The following is a 13,984-nucleotide window of genomic DNA, read 5'->3' on the forward strand; positions in this document are numbered from 1 at the left end:
GTTTAGTGATATGACTTTCAATGATACGACTTTTGTGTGACGTCCAAATATTGGACTTTTGGCTTTGCGTTGTTTTTCCGGCGAGGTTTTATATATAATTCAATGTTTGGTATGACTTTCCTACTGCCCGAATCCATTTTTTAAGGGATCGAAACTTGACGAAACTGGAGCAATCCAAAGGCTCGTATTGCACAAAAGGGATGAAAATAGCCCCAACTAGATCATAATTTACATAACTAACCACCGGAGGAACACTGAACTGCGAGGGCCTATCATGTGGGAGAGGGGTATTATTTCTAATTGGACAATTTCATGTGTTCCTCATCCAGTATGGGAGTATGGTTACATTAACGGATAAATGGTAAATGCTAATACAGTAGTTTTACCTGCAAATCGTGGAATCGCGCGGTAAAAACAGAGCAGAATACAATGCAGGTAAATCTGAATAATTAATCGTTCGAAAGTTTTGACACCGCCACTTTTAAGCAAGCTTGAAGATAGTCTGGTCGGAGTGAGCTCCCGAAGTGCTTATGTTTTGAAAGGGGAAGGAAGGAATGAGGAATTTGGATGCTCCGAATAACAGGATGCCGAGAATGAACCATAAGAACGAACCATGCTACCGAAATATGCAGTCATGAGAAAGACGTCTCTATCTTGTCATGGAGGTTTACTACCAGGTCATGTGCATCGTCCAGGAGCTTCCATATATCGAGTTGCCCCGAGATGCTATTGCACTCCCGGATAATCTCATCCATGCTGCTGTACTTCTCGATTATCAGCTTCCTCTTCTGCAATACAGAAGCTGCGATCGCGAAGAGTAACAGATCATCTGTTGGTGGGGCTCGTTGCCTTATCCTGCTCCATGCAGATTTTCCAATACCTGCCCTAATGGCTGCTTGATCGGCCCACATTACCTCCCATAGGCATACTGTCTGTTCGAACGTCAACTCCCTCCTAAATAGCACAACCACCATCCTATAAACGAAAAAGCAATCCTCCGCCTGGAGCTTCTCCAAGTGCCTGTATAGGTGGGAGTCCTTGCATTTGATAATTTTAGAAACGATACTCAACTGCCTTTGGATCCCTACCTCGTCGAGCCTAAAATTATGTCGAGCCTTCTTCATGAAACCGACAAAACACCAGAAAGCCTCGTGATCCTCGGTTATTACAGCAGCTATAGGAGAAAGTAGGTCACTCATGCCCTGGCAGTAACCAATTTCGGGGTCATAGAGTGCATATGCTTCAAGAATAGCAACTAGTCTAGCAGCATGGAAAATTCTGCAAGGCTCCAAGTGACTGTAATCTTTCAACCCAACAGCCTCAGCCGAACGTGATGCCCTATCCTGTGACACTTCAGCTTGAGACGGGGAGTGCGGAATCCAATCCGAATTAGTTCGTACTGCATCAAGGCGTATGATCCGCTGCCATGTGGCAAAATCCTCACTGTTTAGATTTGATTGGACCTCGGTCCTCAAGGGAGAAGATTCATCCTTGGAAGTCACATCAGGATCATTTTCTTCCCTCCCTTCACATGAGGGGAAAGCCTGAATCACCTCAGGTTCTTCAGAGGAGTCCGAGTCAGACAAGTCAGAGTTTATTGCTTTGGAATCAGCATTTGTGTTTTCTCTTGAACCATCATCATCTCCATCCAACAATGTACTGGAAGGGTCATCTGAGTATTCAACATCTGGTATCTTATCTTCACTAGAAAGGGATTCCCTGGCGCTAACCGCATCCTCGGAGCTGGGAGAACCTGTATCATGGGTGAAGCTACTACTGTCCCCATTCAACTTAGAGCTATCATTTTCACGCTTTATGAGTCGGCGGCACTGTCTGCGGAGTTTCTCATATTCCTTTCTGCAACCAAATATTCGAACAATGCACCATAAAGTTACAAAAGCCAATGGATAATAAAAAATATTACTCAAACTGGAAAAAGCTTCAGTCAACTTATGCAATATGAAGCTACAAAAGAACTAGATGAACTTGGCACTATTACCTTTTCTGAGATCGTACTATCTCCCTTTCTTCCTTTGAACTGTTTAATTCATAGCTGTTGAGAGTCAAGACAGAAAAATCCAGTCAACATATGTAAGTATGGTTTTGCACTTCCCGAAACAAAACAACATTTTAATGTATATGCAGAACAGGAATCAGTACGATGGTCATATATGAATATGATAATGGCATTATAAGACATAATCACAGGAATAATTTAAGTTTTGACCAAGGTATACTTGCAGATTTTATTTCCAAAACTCATGCTATCAATTCAGAAGGAATCGCATTACTCTTCTTACATGGAGGGAAAAAAAAAAGACAACACTTTTCTGAAACTTTGACTCCACATTGATTATGCAGCGAAGTGTTCAAAAGCAGAAATGCCAGGTCTAATGCCTAAAATGAGCTTCTCCGAAGCCATAACCAGACCTAAATAAAAGCTCATATATCTAGCAGTCAGTATGTTTGATTTGGACCTAGTGACATGTCTAAAAGCAATGACTCAGACTAATAGGAGAGAAAGAGCATACAATCCTCTGCCAGGAATGATACACCAAAACACCTGATGTTGGAAGCCAAAATATCACATAACAAGTTCTTCTCGGAGATACAAGGTATTAATGTAGCAATGTTTCAGTTAAAAACTTAAAAGAGGTGTTGAGCATGCTTACACTCCAAGGAGAAATGGCCAAACTTCTGCCCTAATACTTGGATCAACACCCTGCATTCACAAAATTTTAAGATGAATAATGTCAATGATGGAAGTTGGAACCATGAATAGATGTTACGGCGTTTTGATAGCAAATATATAACACGAAAGTGACAGAAACTCACTCCACTGCGAACTTTCTTCACCAACTTAACTCCACCATCGCGAAGCTTTCCATCTGGTGTAAAGAATAGCTTCCATTGCTGAGCTGAAAGGGCATGTTTTCTTTTCCTGCGGGACCAAGGTGACTTAAGGCGAACCCTGAAAATAAAACAATAAGCGCAATTAGTAATGGTAAGATTAAGGAAGCATCATCTATACGAAAAATATCAATGTATGAATGATTGAAAATGTCAGGCCAATAAAAACATCTCAGAGTTTGAACCTTTCATATATAAGAAAGGGTCTAGCAGTAAACGAAAACCAAATTAGAACACTTCAAAAGTCCGGATATTCTACGTAAGCATGCACTCGAAGGGCCAAGTCAAAGCAAATTATCAACAAGGATTAAAGTTAAACTACAGATAAATGCAATAGCTTTGCAGCTTAATTAATTAACTTTGAATATCCAAAACATTTCAATCCATCTAACTGTTGAGAAGATTAGTAAAAGCTAACATCGATTCGGGTTTATCAATCTTTGACTTATTAAACCACAGCATTGTTGCTCAATGGCAGCTTAATATACAAAATTCAAAAACTTACAATATTATAATATAAAAATCCTAACTTTACCAGAACCACGAGACAACAACACAAATCATCCAGAAGCAAATCGATGCGCAAAAGAAACAACCAATGCGGCTTGCCCAATACATCGAACCCACAATTTTTTAAGCAACTGAAAGAGTAACAATTTCCAAGGAGGACCAAAATGCGAATGAAGAAGGTGACCCGAAAGAAGGGATCGAAGCGAAAACGCCACTAAAAAGTGGAACTGAGCTAAAATTGGTACTAAACACATGAACTTGAAGCTTCCCGAGATCGGGATCTAATAGCTGAAATTACCGAAAACAAAAGCTTTAGAGAGAGAGAGAGAGACTCACCGATCAGAGGAAGAACAATGAGCTGGTGAGGAAGAGGACACGATTAACAGAACCGATCGCAAATAAATCCACGAAGACGACGACGACGACGACAGCGAAGACGAAGAATGAGATGAATTCGAGCTTGAAGGTGACGAGGAAGTCTGAGTTCGTCGTAGAGCTCTCATCTATCAGGGAATTTTTGTTCTAGGGTTTGCGTTCTTCAAGAAATTTCAGAGCTTTTCTGAGAAATTTCAAAGTTTTGTTTACCTAGTGGCAGTGCAGAACACGGCCACGACCACCGCGAGCCCAGCCAAGGCCGTGACGCCGACGGCAACGTACGACGGTGCCGCCGACCATAACCCGCGTCCGCCGGAGATGAAGGCGTTCCCGGAACCGGAGGGGATCATGTGAGTAGGGTTGTAAACGACAGAAATGCCCTTGTGATCTGCTGCATCTGGTGGGAGAGCAAGAGTAGGAGGAGGTTGGGATTAATTGGGAATTAAAATTTAATAATTTTACTCCCAATTGAAGAACTGCAAGAGTGAATGAATGAATTGAATGGCAAAGGCCACTGCTTTAATTTGCTTTTTGCTTTGTTTTACTTTGAAAGTCGTCTTCTTTGTCTCTCTCTCTCTCTCTCTCTCTCACTAGGGACTGAGTCTAGCTCTCTCTAGAGTCTAGAGAGTAGGAGAGTAGACCCCATTTTTATAAAGAGTGAGAAAGAGCGTCAAGTGGAAGAGTTGAAAAAAAAAAAAAAAGTGTGAAAACATAAAATTAAAATCGAAAAAAACTAATGAAAATTTTGAATTTTAACGATAACGACAAAATAAAAGATAAAATAAATAGTACCAATATTAACTTTTTAGTGTAAAAATATGATTTTTAGTTAAAATGAACAATACCGAGAGTTTTTTTGTTAAAGATCCCCAAAATCAAATCTTCTAGATTGATTGTGTATGTTCTCTCTGTAATATTTATTATTAATTAAAACGTGTTATATTTACGACAATCAAAGTTAAGAAGGATTAAATTTATTAACATGTGTTGATTAATTATAAAAGTTATAGAGAGATCATACATAAAATGAATACGAAAAATTTTGAACTCGAAAGTCGTATCCACAATCCCTAATTTTCCATTAGCCCACTAATTCTAGGTCAAGCATTTCCTAATTTTATTGTTTAACCAGGATATTGTATACTGATGTCAAACTTTTATGTTTGTTAAATGTATTATGTTTCTTTGCACTTTATTATATGTAGGGATTATATGACTAATCAGCCAAATCATGTGAGATGGGCAATTAGTCAATTAGATGCATGATATTACTTCTTTCTTAATTAATAGGAAATGAATGATATATGCACTTTGATTTTCTTCTTTTTTTAGTTTATTTAATTCAACATCCAGATAAAATAAGATAGTGTAAAAAGAGAAAATGAGCGCATATGTCATTTTCTTAGTTAATTGTTTGTTTGAACCGCTTCTTGAATAACTAAATGCGTTTGTTTGACCAAAAAAACGCTTACACATAATGATATACATTTAGGACCTGGCTTATTTGTCCTCCCAGTTCCCATATATTCTCATCCCCTCCTATTTTGTGCGGTCACGGTTAAGTCACATCAACATTTTATATTGATTTTTTTTATAGAGATAATAAGACAAAAATCAATAATGATATAAATGTTGACGTGACTTAATCATGACCGTACAAATAGGAGGGGATGAGAGTATATGGGAACTGGGAGGGCAGAAAAGCTAGGTCCATACAATTATCTCCTATTGTTTGGAGTTTGGAGAAAAAAGAAAATTGAAAATCAGAGCTTTAATGCAGATTGAGGGATATGTGAAGTTTGGTAGGTTTAACAGAGCCTTGATTTTAGTTGGCAAGTTCACCAAACTCCAATGTCATTTCTCATTGAGTGCTTGCTTCTTGCCTCCTCCTCTACAGATTTGGATCTCATCCAGATTCAAATTGTGGGAATTTTAGGGATTTTTACATCCTAGTCGTCTATCGTACGTCATGTAACCATACATCATTTTGAATTTTTTTATTTAAAATTAAACAGAAATAGTACTCAACAAAAAATAATTGTACGATGAACGATCATGATATAAGGATTCTAAGATTTTCACAGAGATCCTCATCCCTCCTCTTCTTCCTCCGTAATTACACTAATACAACTACTCCCTTTAATTACTTGACCTCCTGAGCAATCAGCATGCTTAACTTATTATTAATACTACTTTTATGCTAAAATAAATAATTAATTAACTTGTGAGAGGTTATAATACTTCAAAATTGCGAAAACTCTGTCATGTAAAATCCTTAACCCTAATTAAACAGATGAATGATCTTTGAATTGGACCTAAGAACTCTAACTAGCGGGTGTTCAATACCCTTGAGTACTGTATATTTTTCTCTAACTTTAGCACAATTGCTTTTTCCTTAAACATATTTAAAAAGGGTCTAATCCAGTTTGACTGGGTTGATTAGGCATGATTAATTTCTTAAATTAACGATTAAGACATAGTGGTGTGACACTTTACTTAATTAATCATCATGTTATGCGCATTTAGATAGAGAGAGCTCTCAAAATCTGCCCTACTAATTTTGTTGTTTGTGCAAACTTTGGCAAATTGTTAACTAACAAGAAAAGTCATTTAACAAGAAAAGTGATTATCAACACGCCTTATAGTCAACAAAATCGGCCCAAGTGCTTTTGACTTGGTAAAAGAATGTTGTATTTTTGTTCACCATCTTAAAATGGTGTTAATGCTCACAACACTATTTATTTGATGAATTTAAATTTGAGAATTCTATGTATTTACTACATAAATTTTGAAATTTTAGCTTATCTAACAGTGATAAATAGAATAGTAATCATCATTGTCATCATCACTCGCGGATGAGAACAAAAATATTCCCCGTAAAAGAAAAGAAAATATCTTCTTTTTCTCCTTTTACTATCCTTTATATTATTAGTGCTATTTTTCTATTTCTTTTCTTCCTACAATAACTCTTTTTCTACTTTTTTATGTGATAATATACAAGTTACATAAAAAAAAAACAGATGCAAAATGATGATCTCACGCAGGGGGTCAGGGCCCTTTGGAAGTTTTATGGCCTACGCTTTGAACTCTTTTTCTATCACCTATCATTATCGTGAAAGAGATCGTAAATCATTTTGTTCGAGACGCGAAACGAGGAAAATATTTTAATTGGAATCGACGTGTAACGTGAAGAGAAAGATATAGCGTGAAATGTAAAGAAATATCCGATTAACAGGAGAAACCCTTCAAAGTGTGGCCATGGGACAACCGGTTCATGCCTGCTGATGTAGAATATGCAGGTTCCATCAACCTGCTGTTTCTTAAAGCATGTATCATATGGGGTTGCATAGTCTTATTAAAAGTTGTACCTACATGCAAATAGATGGTATCCCAATATAATGAATCTTTTTTAATAAGAACGATTGATCATTCAGTTAGTCAGACTTTCTGCAAAATATTTATCCTCCTTCAGAACTTATTCAACAACTAATATACATAATCACAATGGTTTTATACTTGAAAGTGTGCTCTTCTTGGTTTGGAGGATCAATGAACTTTTTTTGTGCTTAGTAGATCCCAACACCAACACCAAAGCCAAAGAGAGAAAACAAGTTATTTTAGACTACCGTTTGTGCCATGTTAACATGAACATGAGCAAAAGCTCTGTTTCTGGTTTAATAACATATTTTAGTTATCTTCTTGAAGAAGGTGAGTTTTGCCGCAACCGAAATGTTATTTCATAAAATATAATAGTTATCTTCTTGGAGGGGACGAGTCTTGGCGCAACTGAAATATTGTTTTTTTAATTGTAACCGAAAGATCATCAGTTCGAGTTGTGGAAACAATATATTTGTAAAATAAAAATAAAACTACGTACGATAAACATTTTTCCCTCGACCTTGCAAAGAAAGAAGTCTTGTTAGCTTGGGTCATCCTTTAGTTATCTTTCTTGGGCGAATTGCATCTGTCCATTCCATTGCTTGAAAGATTTGATTGGGAGTAAATAAAGACGAAATCTTTGAGGACTTGAATGCAAAGTTTAGAAACCCAAGTCAGTCTTTGGTTGGACGGAAATGGAAAGATACAAAAGTTTACTCCTTCATCGAACTTATTAATTACGTCACTCATATGAACGAACACCATACAATGTACGATTAAACTAAACAAAATCAAGCAAGTGGATGATTGTTTGCAAGGAGTACAAATCCTCTCTGGATCTAAAAAAAGGGAGTTCAATGATTAAATGATCTGAACCGTTGAAATTTGATACAACAGCTATAATTATTATAACTTTTAAAATGACCTTTTATTTGTAATCGTTTGATCAAATTTCAACGATCCGAATAATTTGATCCTTAGTCTCCATTTTTTTAGATCCGGAAAGGATCTGTACTCGCCTACAAGGACAAGGAGGGAGGGTGCTCCTTCCTAGTCATGTGCTCAAACTCAGGCATTGGTTTCATAAGTTTCTATAGATTTGCTTAAACAAGCAAACAACCCGCTGATACTTTCATTGATAACAGCAATTTCACCCAACTAAGGTAATAATTGTCCGTTAATTGGGCAAAGACAATTAACAAAACAATTTTTACCTTAATGAATAGTAATTGCTCGAGTGCATCTCTATCCATTTCTACCCCGTAAATGAATTGGCCAGGCAATTGGCATTAAAAAGTTATTAAAAATAATATTACTTTAATTTTGGATATAACTTTTAACCAATTCTGTCACGTCATGTGTTATTATCCGAAATTACAATTCATCGTGTTCTCTGCTTCCTTCCATTGTAGCCCGACTTATTGGGCTTGGGGTGGAAAGGATTTTGCGGGTTTTGGGAATTCAAACACCCAATTGCCTTGATTCTTGAGATTTAGGAAAACTTTCATGCTACCGCAACTGGAATAAAAACGTTGTAGCTCATTTTCATGAGAGAAATTTTAATAGGATTGTTTGATTATTCAACCATGCATCCCCTTAAGGCGAAACAAAGAACACAACCATTTGTAATTTATTGAATTTCCTGCCCAAATTATAGAACACAAACAGGTTAACATCGACATGTATATAGTAAAAAACATCGGATGCAAGTGCAACGAATTGCAAAGCCATCGACATTCTGCTCCTACAGCCTGGAAGCTGCACCCTGGTCTAAAAACCAAGTTAACTCGTCTTCGGCTGCAAGCGACTGAACAGGCAAAGTATCAGGATGCTGACTATTTCCTAGCGCTCTCTGCACGGCATCAGCTTTATCATCACCTGTCACCACCATTGCATTATATGCAGCGGAGTTGATCACCGGGAAGGTAAATGTAATCCTCTCTGGAGGTGGTTTTGGTGAGTCCGTAATGTGAGTCACCCATTTCGTCTTCTCGTTGCAAAGCGGATGGCCAGGGAAAAGAGAAGCAAGATGTCCATCTGGCCCCATACCCAGAAGCATGAGATCGAACTTTGGAAATCCAGTAGCTTTTGAAGTGGCAATCACATTGCGCTCAACCAAATGTTTAAGACAGGTTTCGTAATCCTCAGCTGCTCCCTCGGCTGGAAGTGCGTCGTTAATGGCGTAAACCTGGCCAGGAGGAATCGGTACCTACCAAAATCCAAAATCCAAACTCATGGCTCTGACACGCAACATAGCAATTTAGTGCTTGAACGCAACAATCAGAAGAACGCATACAAAATTGTACCTTGCAGAGTAAACCTTCAAGAGCAAGTTTATAGTTACTGTCGGCGTGATCTCTTTTCACCACTCTCTCATCCACCCAGAACACATGCCATTTCTCCCATTCCACCATATACTTATACGGCTCTTCCGCTAATTTCCTGTAAATCCAAACGTACAAAATACCCACAAACATAAAAAAGGAGTAAACAAAACAATCAAACATGCTATCCGACAACCAAAAACGCTTCTAAACAGGCAGAAAAAACTAAAAGCACATACTTTTCGAGCAAGCACTTGAATTAACAAAAAATTCTGCACGTTTATGATAGTAGAAGTACTTAATTAACATACAGCAGGCGCAAAAGCATGTACTTTTCGAGTAAGCAAAAGTGTTTGCAACAAAAGCACGTACTTTCCCAGAAAGCATTTGCATTAACAAAACAATTGTGCATGTTTAAGGTAAAATCACTCCTATCAGAAGTGCTTACAACAAAAGGAGGCCCAACAGCACATACTTTTCGAGTAAGCACTTGAAGAATTAGTAAACATTTCTACATGTTCATGATAAAAGCTTATACATAAGCAGAAACAAAGCAATCCGAAATTATTAAAAACGAGAAACGCTTGAGGATGGTTTTGTTTCTGACCTGAGCGTGTAAATGAGAGAGCCGCCGGACAAAACGACGGTGAAAGCTCCTCTCTCCTTCACAAACTTGGCCGAGAGGTCGGCAGTGTACTTCGCCAGACGCACCGCCACTTCCTCCTCCGTTTGAAACTTCTCCACCTTCTTCGGACACTGACCCGCCGTCTCTGCTGACGCCGATGATGCGGAAACTGGGTTCTTGAAATTCGAGCGAACGGGTTTAATCGAGAGGGATAGAGATATTGGTGACGATCGGAGTGAGATTCCCGGCGCGCGAGATGTGCGCAATGAGGAGAGAGTCGTGCGGAGTGAGAGGGAAAGACGGGTCGGGGAGCATATGGAGGCCATGCGCACTGCGCACCCGGGCTTACTGGCTGAGAAAATGGCAGACCGGGTCCCGAAAGTCATACGGTGAGTGAAGAAGTTCGGTAACGGTAGGGCGTGCGGTAGGCGGGAGTTTGTCGGTAACTGTTAACTGAATTCGGCGTAAACCGAATGAACTCGTGGGTATAAATTAGGGCCTGTTGGATACTTTTCGTAGGAAGTACTTCATTTAGAAAATGCTTTTGTTGGAATCACTTTTTCTTTTTAAAGGATGCCGAAAATATGCTACTACATTAACCGATCCCGACGGTGTGAGAAGCTTGTAATTCAATTGTTAATGCGGTTATAGGATTTTTATGGTGTTTCGAAGTTGTTTGAGCTCAAAATAATATTGTTGGGCCGAGTATAGGTTTGTGCTCGTCCCAAAGTCGTGTCAGAAGTACTATGGGATGTGGAGATTCTAGGCCATTCAGCAGGGATGGTCGAGTCCTATCACAAGAAAGAGTAGTTCAGATAAGCGAAGGGGTCGAGGAAGTCCTAGTGTAATTAGGATTCTCGACCAACAATGAATAAAGCCCTAAAGAGGGGTGAGTTCGAAGTCCTAGTGGGAGTAGGTCTTAGTGAAATTAGGATTCTCGACCAACAATGAATAAAGCCCTAAAGAGGGGTGAGTTCGAAGTCCTAGTGGGAGTAGGATGATTCGAAGCAAAGTTGGAACAAAACAAGGAATCCTAGTCCGGATAGGAGTTCAATTCAGTCTCGAGGAGTTGGTGCTATAAATAAAAGACATCGTGCAACAATTCAGGACCTTCAATTCAACAAACAATTGACCTGCACAACGCCTTTCAAACATATTGAGATTTATCCTTTCCTTTTTCTCGCCGACGCATCTTCAATTTGGATAAACAACATTGTGGAGGCAACCGGCGAACACCTTCAATTTGGATAAACAACACTGTTGTCGTAAAATTAGACGACCGAGGAACACCTTCAGTTTGGATAAACAGCACTGCGTCGAGGTCGACTGGTTACCTATCCAAGTCTCGGTCGAGAAGGGTTTTCGAATCCTTTTTGGCAGAGGTCATCTTATCAGCCTTCTCGGCGAAGTAAGGTGTTACAAGTTATGACATTCGGCGCATTGAACGCTGAGTGATTTTATGATTTCCACTCATAAGTGAGTTTTAGAGTTCTGCATTCTTATGGCTGAACCACATTTACCATCAAGACATACATCACTTTTGAATACTTGTGTCCGTACAGTTTGGTGTCGATTCGACGTGCTTATACTTTTACGAATATAATCATTGTGACCGAATCCGGCGGCGACGATTTGTGAACTTTGCAGAACTAGCAGCCTTGTCTTCAGGCTCGAGAATCCAAAGGCCGAGATCCGTTCCTTCCTCGGCCGTAGTTGCAAGATAAAGAAGTCAGCAACGCGCTCAACGCAACATCAACAAATTTTACCAAATGACATAGTTAGCTTATTAGTTACTCGGCCTACGCGCCACGTAGGTTTTGTAATTTTTAGGGTCAACATAAGTATGAGATATTTTGAGTTTTTTAATTATTAAATTCTTGTTAACAACTATGAAAATTAAGATTAAACAGTTAAGATATTCGTAATATTCTATAATTTAAAATTTTGTATGTTGGTTTATACATAAAGTTTTATTTTTCCACACTCTATCGCTTAAAAAGAATCAATATGATACGATACATGTGAATATGAGTTAGTGTTATTTGAAATTGGTTTGGTAAGAAGATCTTAACCTTATATACATTTTTAGAGCTATTTTTTATTATAAGCATGTTGAATACAACACACATTCACCTAAAAAGCATTTTTCTATTTTATGTGAGTCTTCTCTGCCCCTGAAAGGGGTAGATAACCATAATGTTCTAAATTGGCCTAGGCGGTGCCTAAGGGCTAGGCAGTGAAGGCTCACCCCAATTTTGGGCAAATCGTTTCGAAAAATCGGTCTAGAGCTAGGCGGTCCTAGGCGGTTTTTTTTATATTTTTTTTATTAATTGTGTGCTTTTTTCTTCTTTGGTTTCATGGTGGTATACTTATGGAAATTGTGTACCAAATTTGTGAATGATGGATTTACTACAAATTCATCCAATAGTGAAACGAATTGGAGCACTTTTGAGGGGATACATGCAAAGAAAAGAAATAAACTAGATACAATAAGGCTAAATAATTTAGTCTATGTCATATCCAATGCAAGGATCATGATTCATGAACAAGAAGAATTTAATCTATCATCCAAATCCTCCTCATTATGATTATATGCTTACTGTTTTTTAAATATTGAACTTTTTGGATGTATATAATTTGTGTATTCTTTCACTTCTATTTTTTGCATTTTATCATTATTTTATTATCCATAAAAGTATAGTTTTTTTTTTAGGTGTAAATAGACACTTATTTACAAGATATATAATAAATTTACATAAATCCGTCTAGGCCGCCTAGGCGCTAGGCCCCTGTCAGCTACCCGACTAGTGCTTAACGATTTTTAGAACCTTGGATAACCATAACTTGCCACTAGTTGTCCCCCTTTAAAAAAAAATTAAAAAAAAAAACCCCTTCATCAGCCAAACTAGGTCAAAATTACTTTCAAAATACTTCTCCTAATTTGTGACATAAGCCCCTTTTTTTAGCTCGCTATTAATTCCCGCCAAATTGAAGAGGATTTATAAGGGGGCGTTTGTTGCGCCGGACTATCTCGGACTGGATTAGCTTCAAGGACTAAGCTGGACTGGCTTAGACTAGACTAAATTGGACTAACTTAGTGAAGCGTTTGGTGCAGTATTGGACTAAGAAGCTGGATAATAACAAATTCTAATATTATATTATTTAATATATAAATTATTAATATTTTATTATGATCTTATCTTTTTCTTCATCTTTTCCTACCATTTCCGTCTCACTATTTTCCTCTTCTCTCATCGTCCCACCCTCTCCCTCTTTTTTTCCTCTTAGACCTCTCAATTCATGTCTCTTTCTCATTCCTGGTCAAACTCCTTATTGATTCCAATCTCTATTTCTCTGTCCTCCCTCCCTCTCTAGCAATGTGTTGTTTGAATGGAACCTCACGGCTCCAATTTTCCCGACGAGTTGCAGGTTTCCCGATGTGTTTTCCGGCCAACCCTCGTTAAATTGGATGAAGTTAGCACGGCCAAAAAATTCATCACCATCCCTAGATCGAGATCTTAGCTTTGAATGCTCGAATCTGTCATGAATTTGAAGAAGCCCAAACAGGCCAAGACTTCCAGGCCATTTTCCGGCCACATTCGACCACATTTTGACCTCAATTCAGGTAAAATCGTAATCTTGTCACTCTCAGCTTCAATTTGGTATATTTTATATGAAAGTTGGTTGTGAAATGAATCTGAAAGAGAGTCAGAAAGTTAATGATTGATCTAGGTGACCGGAGATGATGAGGAGTCTGTCGGGAGTGGTCGTTGAGCATGACGAGGACGAGAAAGAGAGGATAGTCTTAGCTAGTCCCATGGTTATTGGGGGGTCTCGCTAAGACCTCTTAGTGAAGGGTTTT

At 38.4% G+C, this 13,984-nt stretch overlaps 2 protein-coding genes across 4 annotated transcripts; both read right to left on the reverse strand.

The window, feature by feature from the left end:
* Positions 1–201: 201 nt before the first annotated feature.
* On the reverse strand, positions 202–4,395 carry LOC137733649 (rab GTPase-activating protein 22-like). 3 transcript variants are annotated; one of them, XM_068472788.1, is made up of 6 exons: positions 4,006–4,395; positions 3,757–3,918; positions 2,836–2,971; positions 2,673–2,722; positions 2,000–2,053; positions 202–1,857 (listed from the first exon to the last, which is right to left on the reverse strand). In XM_068472788.1, exons 1-6 carry the CDS (start codon positions 4,143–4,145, stop codon positions 633–635), a joined length of 1,767 nt encoding a protein of 588 aa, XP_068328889.1. In that variant the 5' UTR covers positions 4,146–4,395; the 3' UTR covers positions 202–632. The 3 variants fall into 3 exon arrangements, with proteins under 3 accessions (XP_068328889.1, XP_068328888.1, XP_068328887.1); XM_068472787.1 differs by lacking the exon at positions 3,757–3,918; XM_068472786.1 differs by having other exon boundaries at positions 3,757–4,056.
* A 4,423-nt stretch (positions 4,396–8,818) lies between these two features.
* On the reverse strand, positions 8,819–10,553 carry LOC137735524 (probable 6-phosphogluconolactonase 2). Its single transcript, XM_068474952.1, has 3 exons — positions 10,105–10,553; positions 9,480–9,615; positions 8,819–9,382 (listed from the first exon to the last, which is right to left on the reverse strand). The coding sequence occupies exons 1-3, from the start codon at positions 10,506–10,508 to the stop codon at positions 8,918–8,920; spliced, it is 1,005 nt and encodes a 334-aa protein (XP_068331053.1). The 5' UTR covers positions 10,509–10,553; the 3' UTR covers positions 8,819–8,917.
* Positions 10,554–13,984: the final 3,431 nt, after the last annotated feature.

The sequence above is a fragment of the Pyrus communis genome, chromosome 5 (assembly GCF_963583255.1).
Source record: "Pyrus communis chromosome 5, drPyrComm1.1, whole genome shotgun sequence".
NCBI classification, from domain to species: Eukaryota; Viridiplantae; Streptophyta; class Magnoliopsida; order Rosales; family Rosaceae; genus Pyrus; species Pyrus communis.

Bases quoted from the DNA above. Each gene is read 5' to 3' on its own strand.
- LOC137733649 (XM_068472788.1), bottom strand. From the start codon at position 4,145: ATGATCCCCTCCGGTTCCGGGAACGCCTTCATCTCCGGCGGACGCGGG. The intron at 3,919-4,005 runs GTAAACAAAACT...CTGATAGATGAG, and splicing joins GTGTTCTGCACTGCCACTAG to AGCTCTACGACGAACTCAGA. The intron at 1,858-1,999 runs GTAATAGTGCCA...ATTTGGTTGCAG, and splicing joins ATAGTACGATCTCAGAAAAG to AAAGGAATATGAGAAACTCC.
- LOC137735524 (XM_068474952.1), bottom strand. From the start codon at position 10,508: ATGACTTTCGGGACCCGGTCTGCCATTTTCTCAGCCAGTAAGCCCGGG. The intron at 9,616-10,104 runs GTCAGAAACAAA...TTGGATTTACAG, and splicing joins TCTCTCATTTACACGCTCAG to GAAATTAGCGGAAGAGCCGT. The intron at 9,383-9,479 runs GTACAATTTTGT...GGATTTTGGTAG, and splicing joins TTGAAGGTTTACTCTGCAAG to GTACCGATTCCTCCTGGCCA.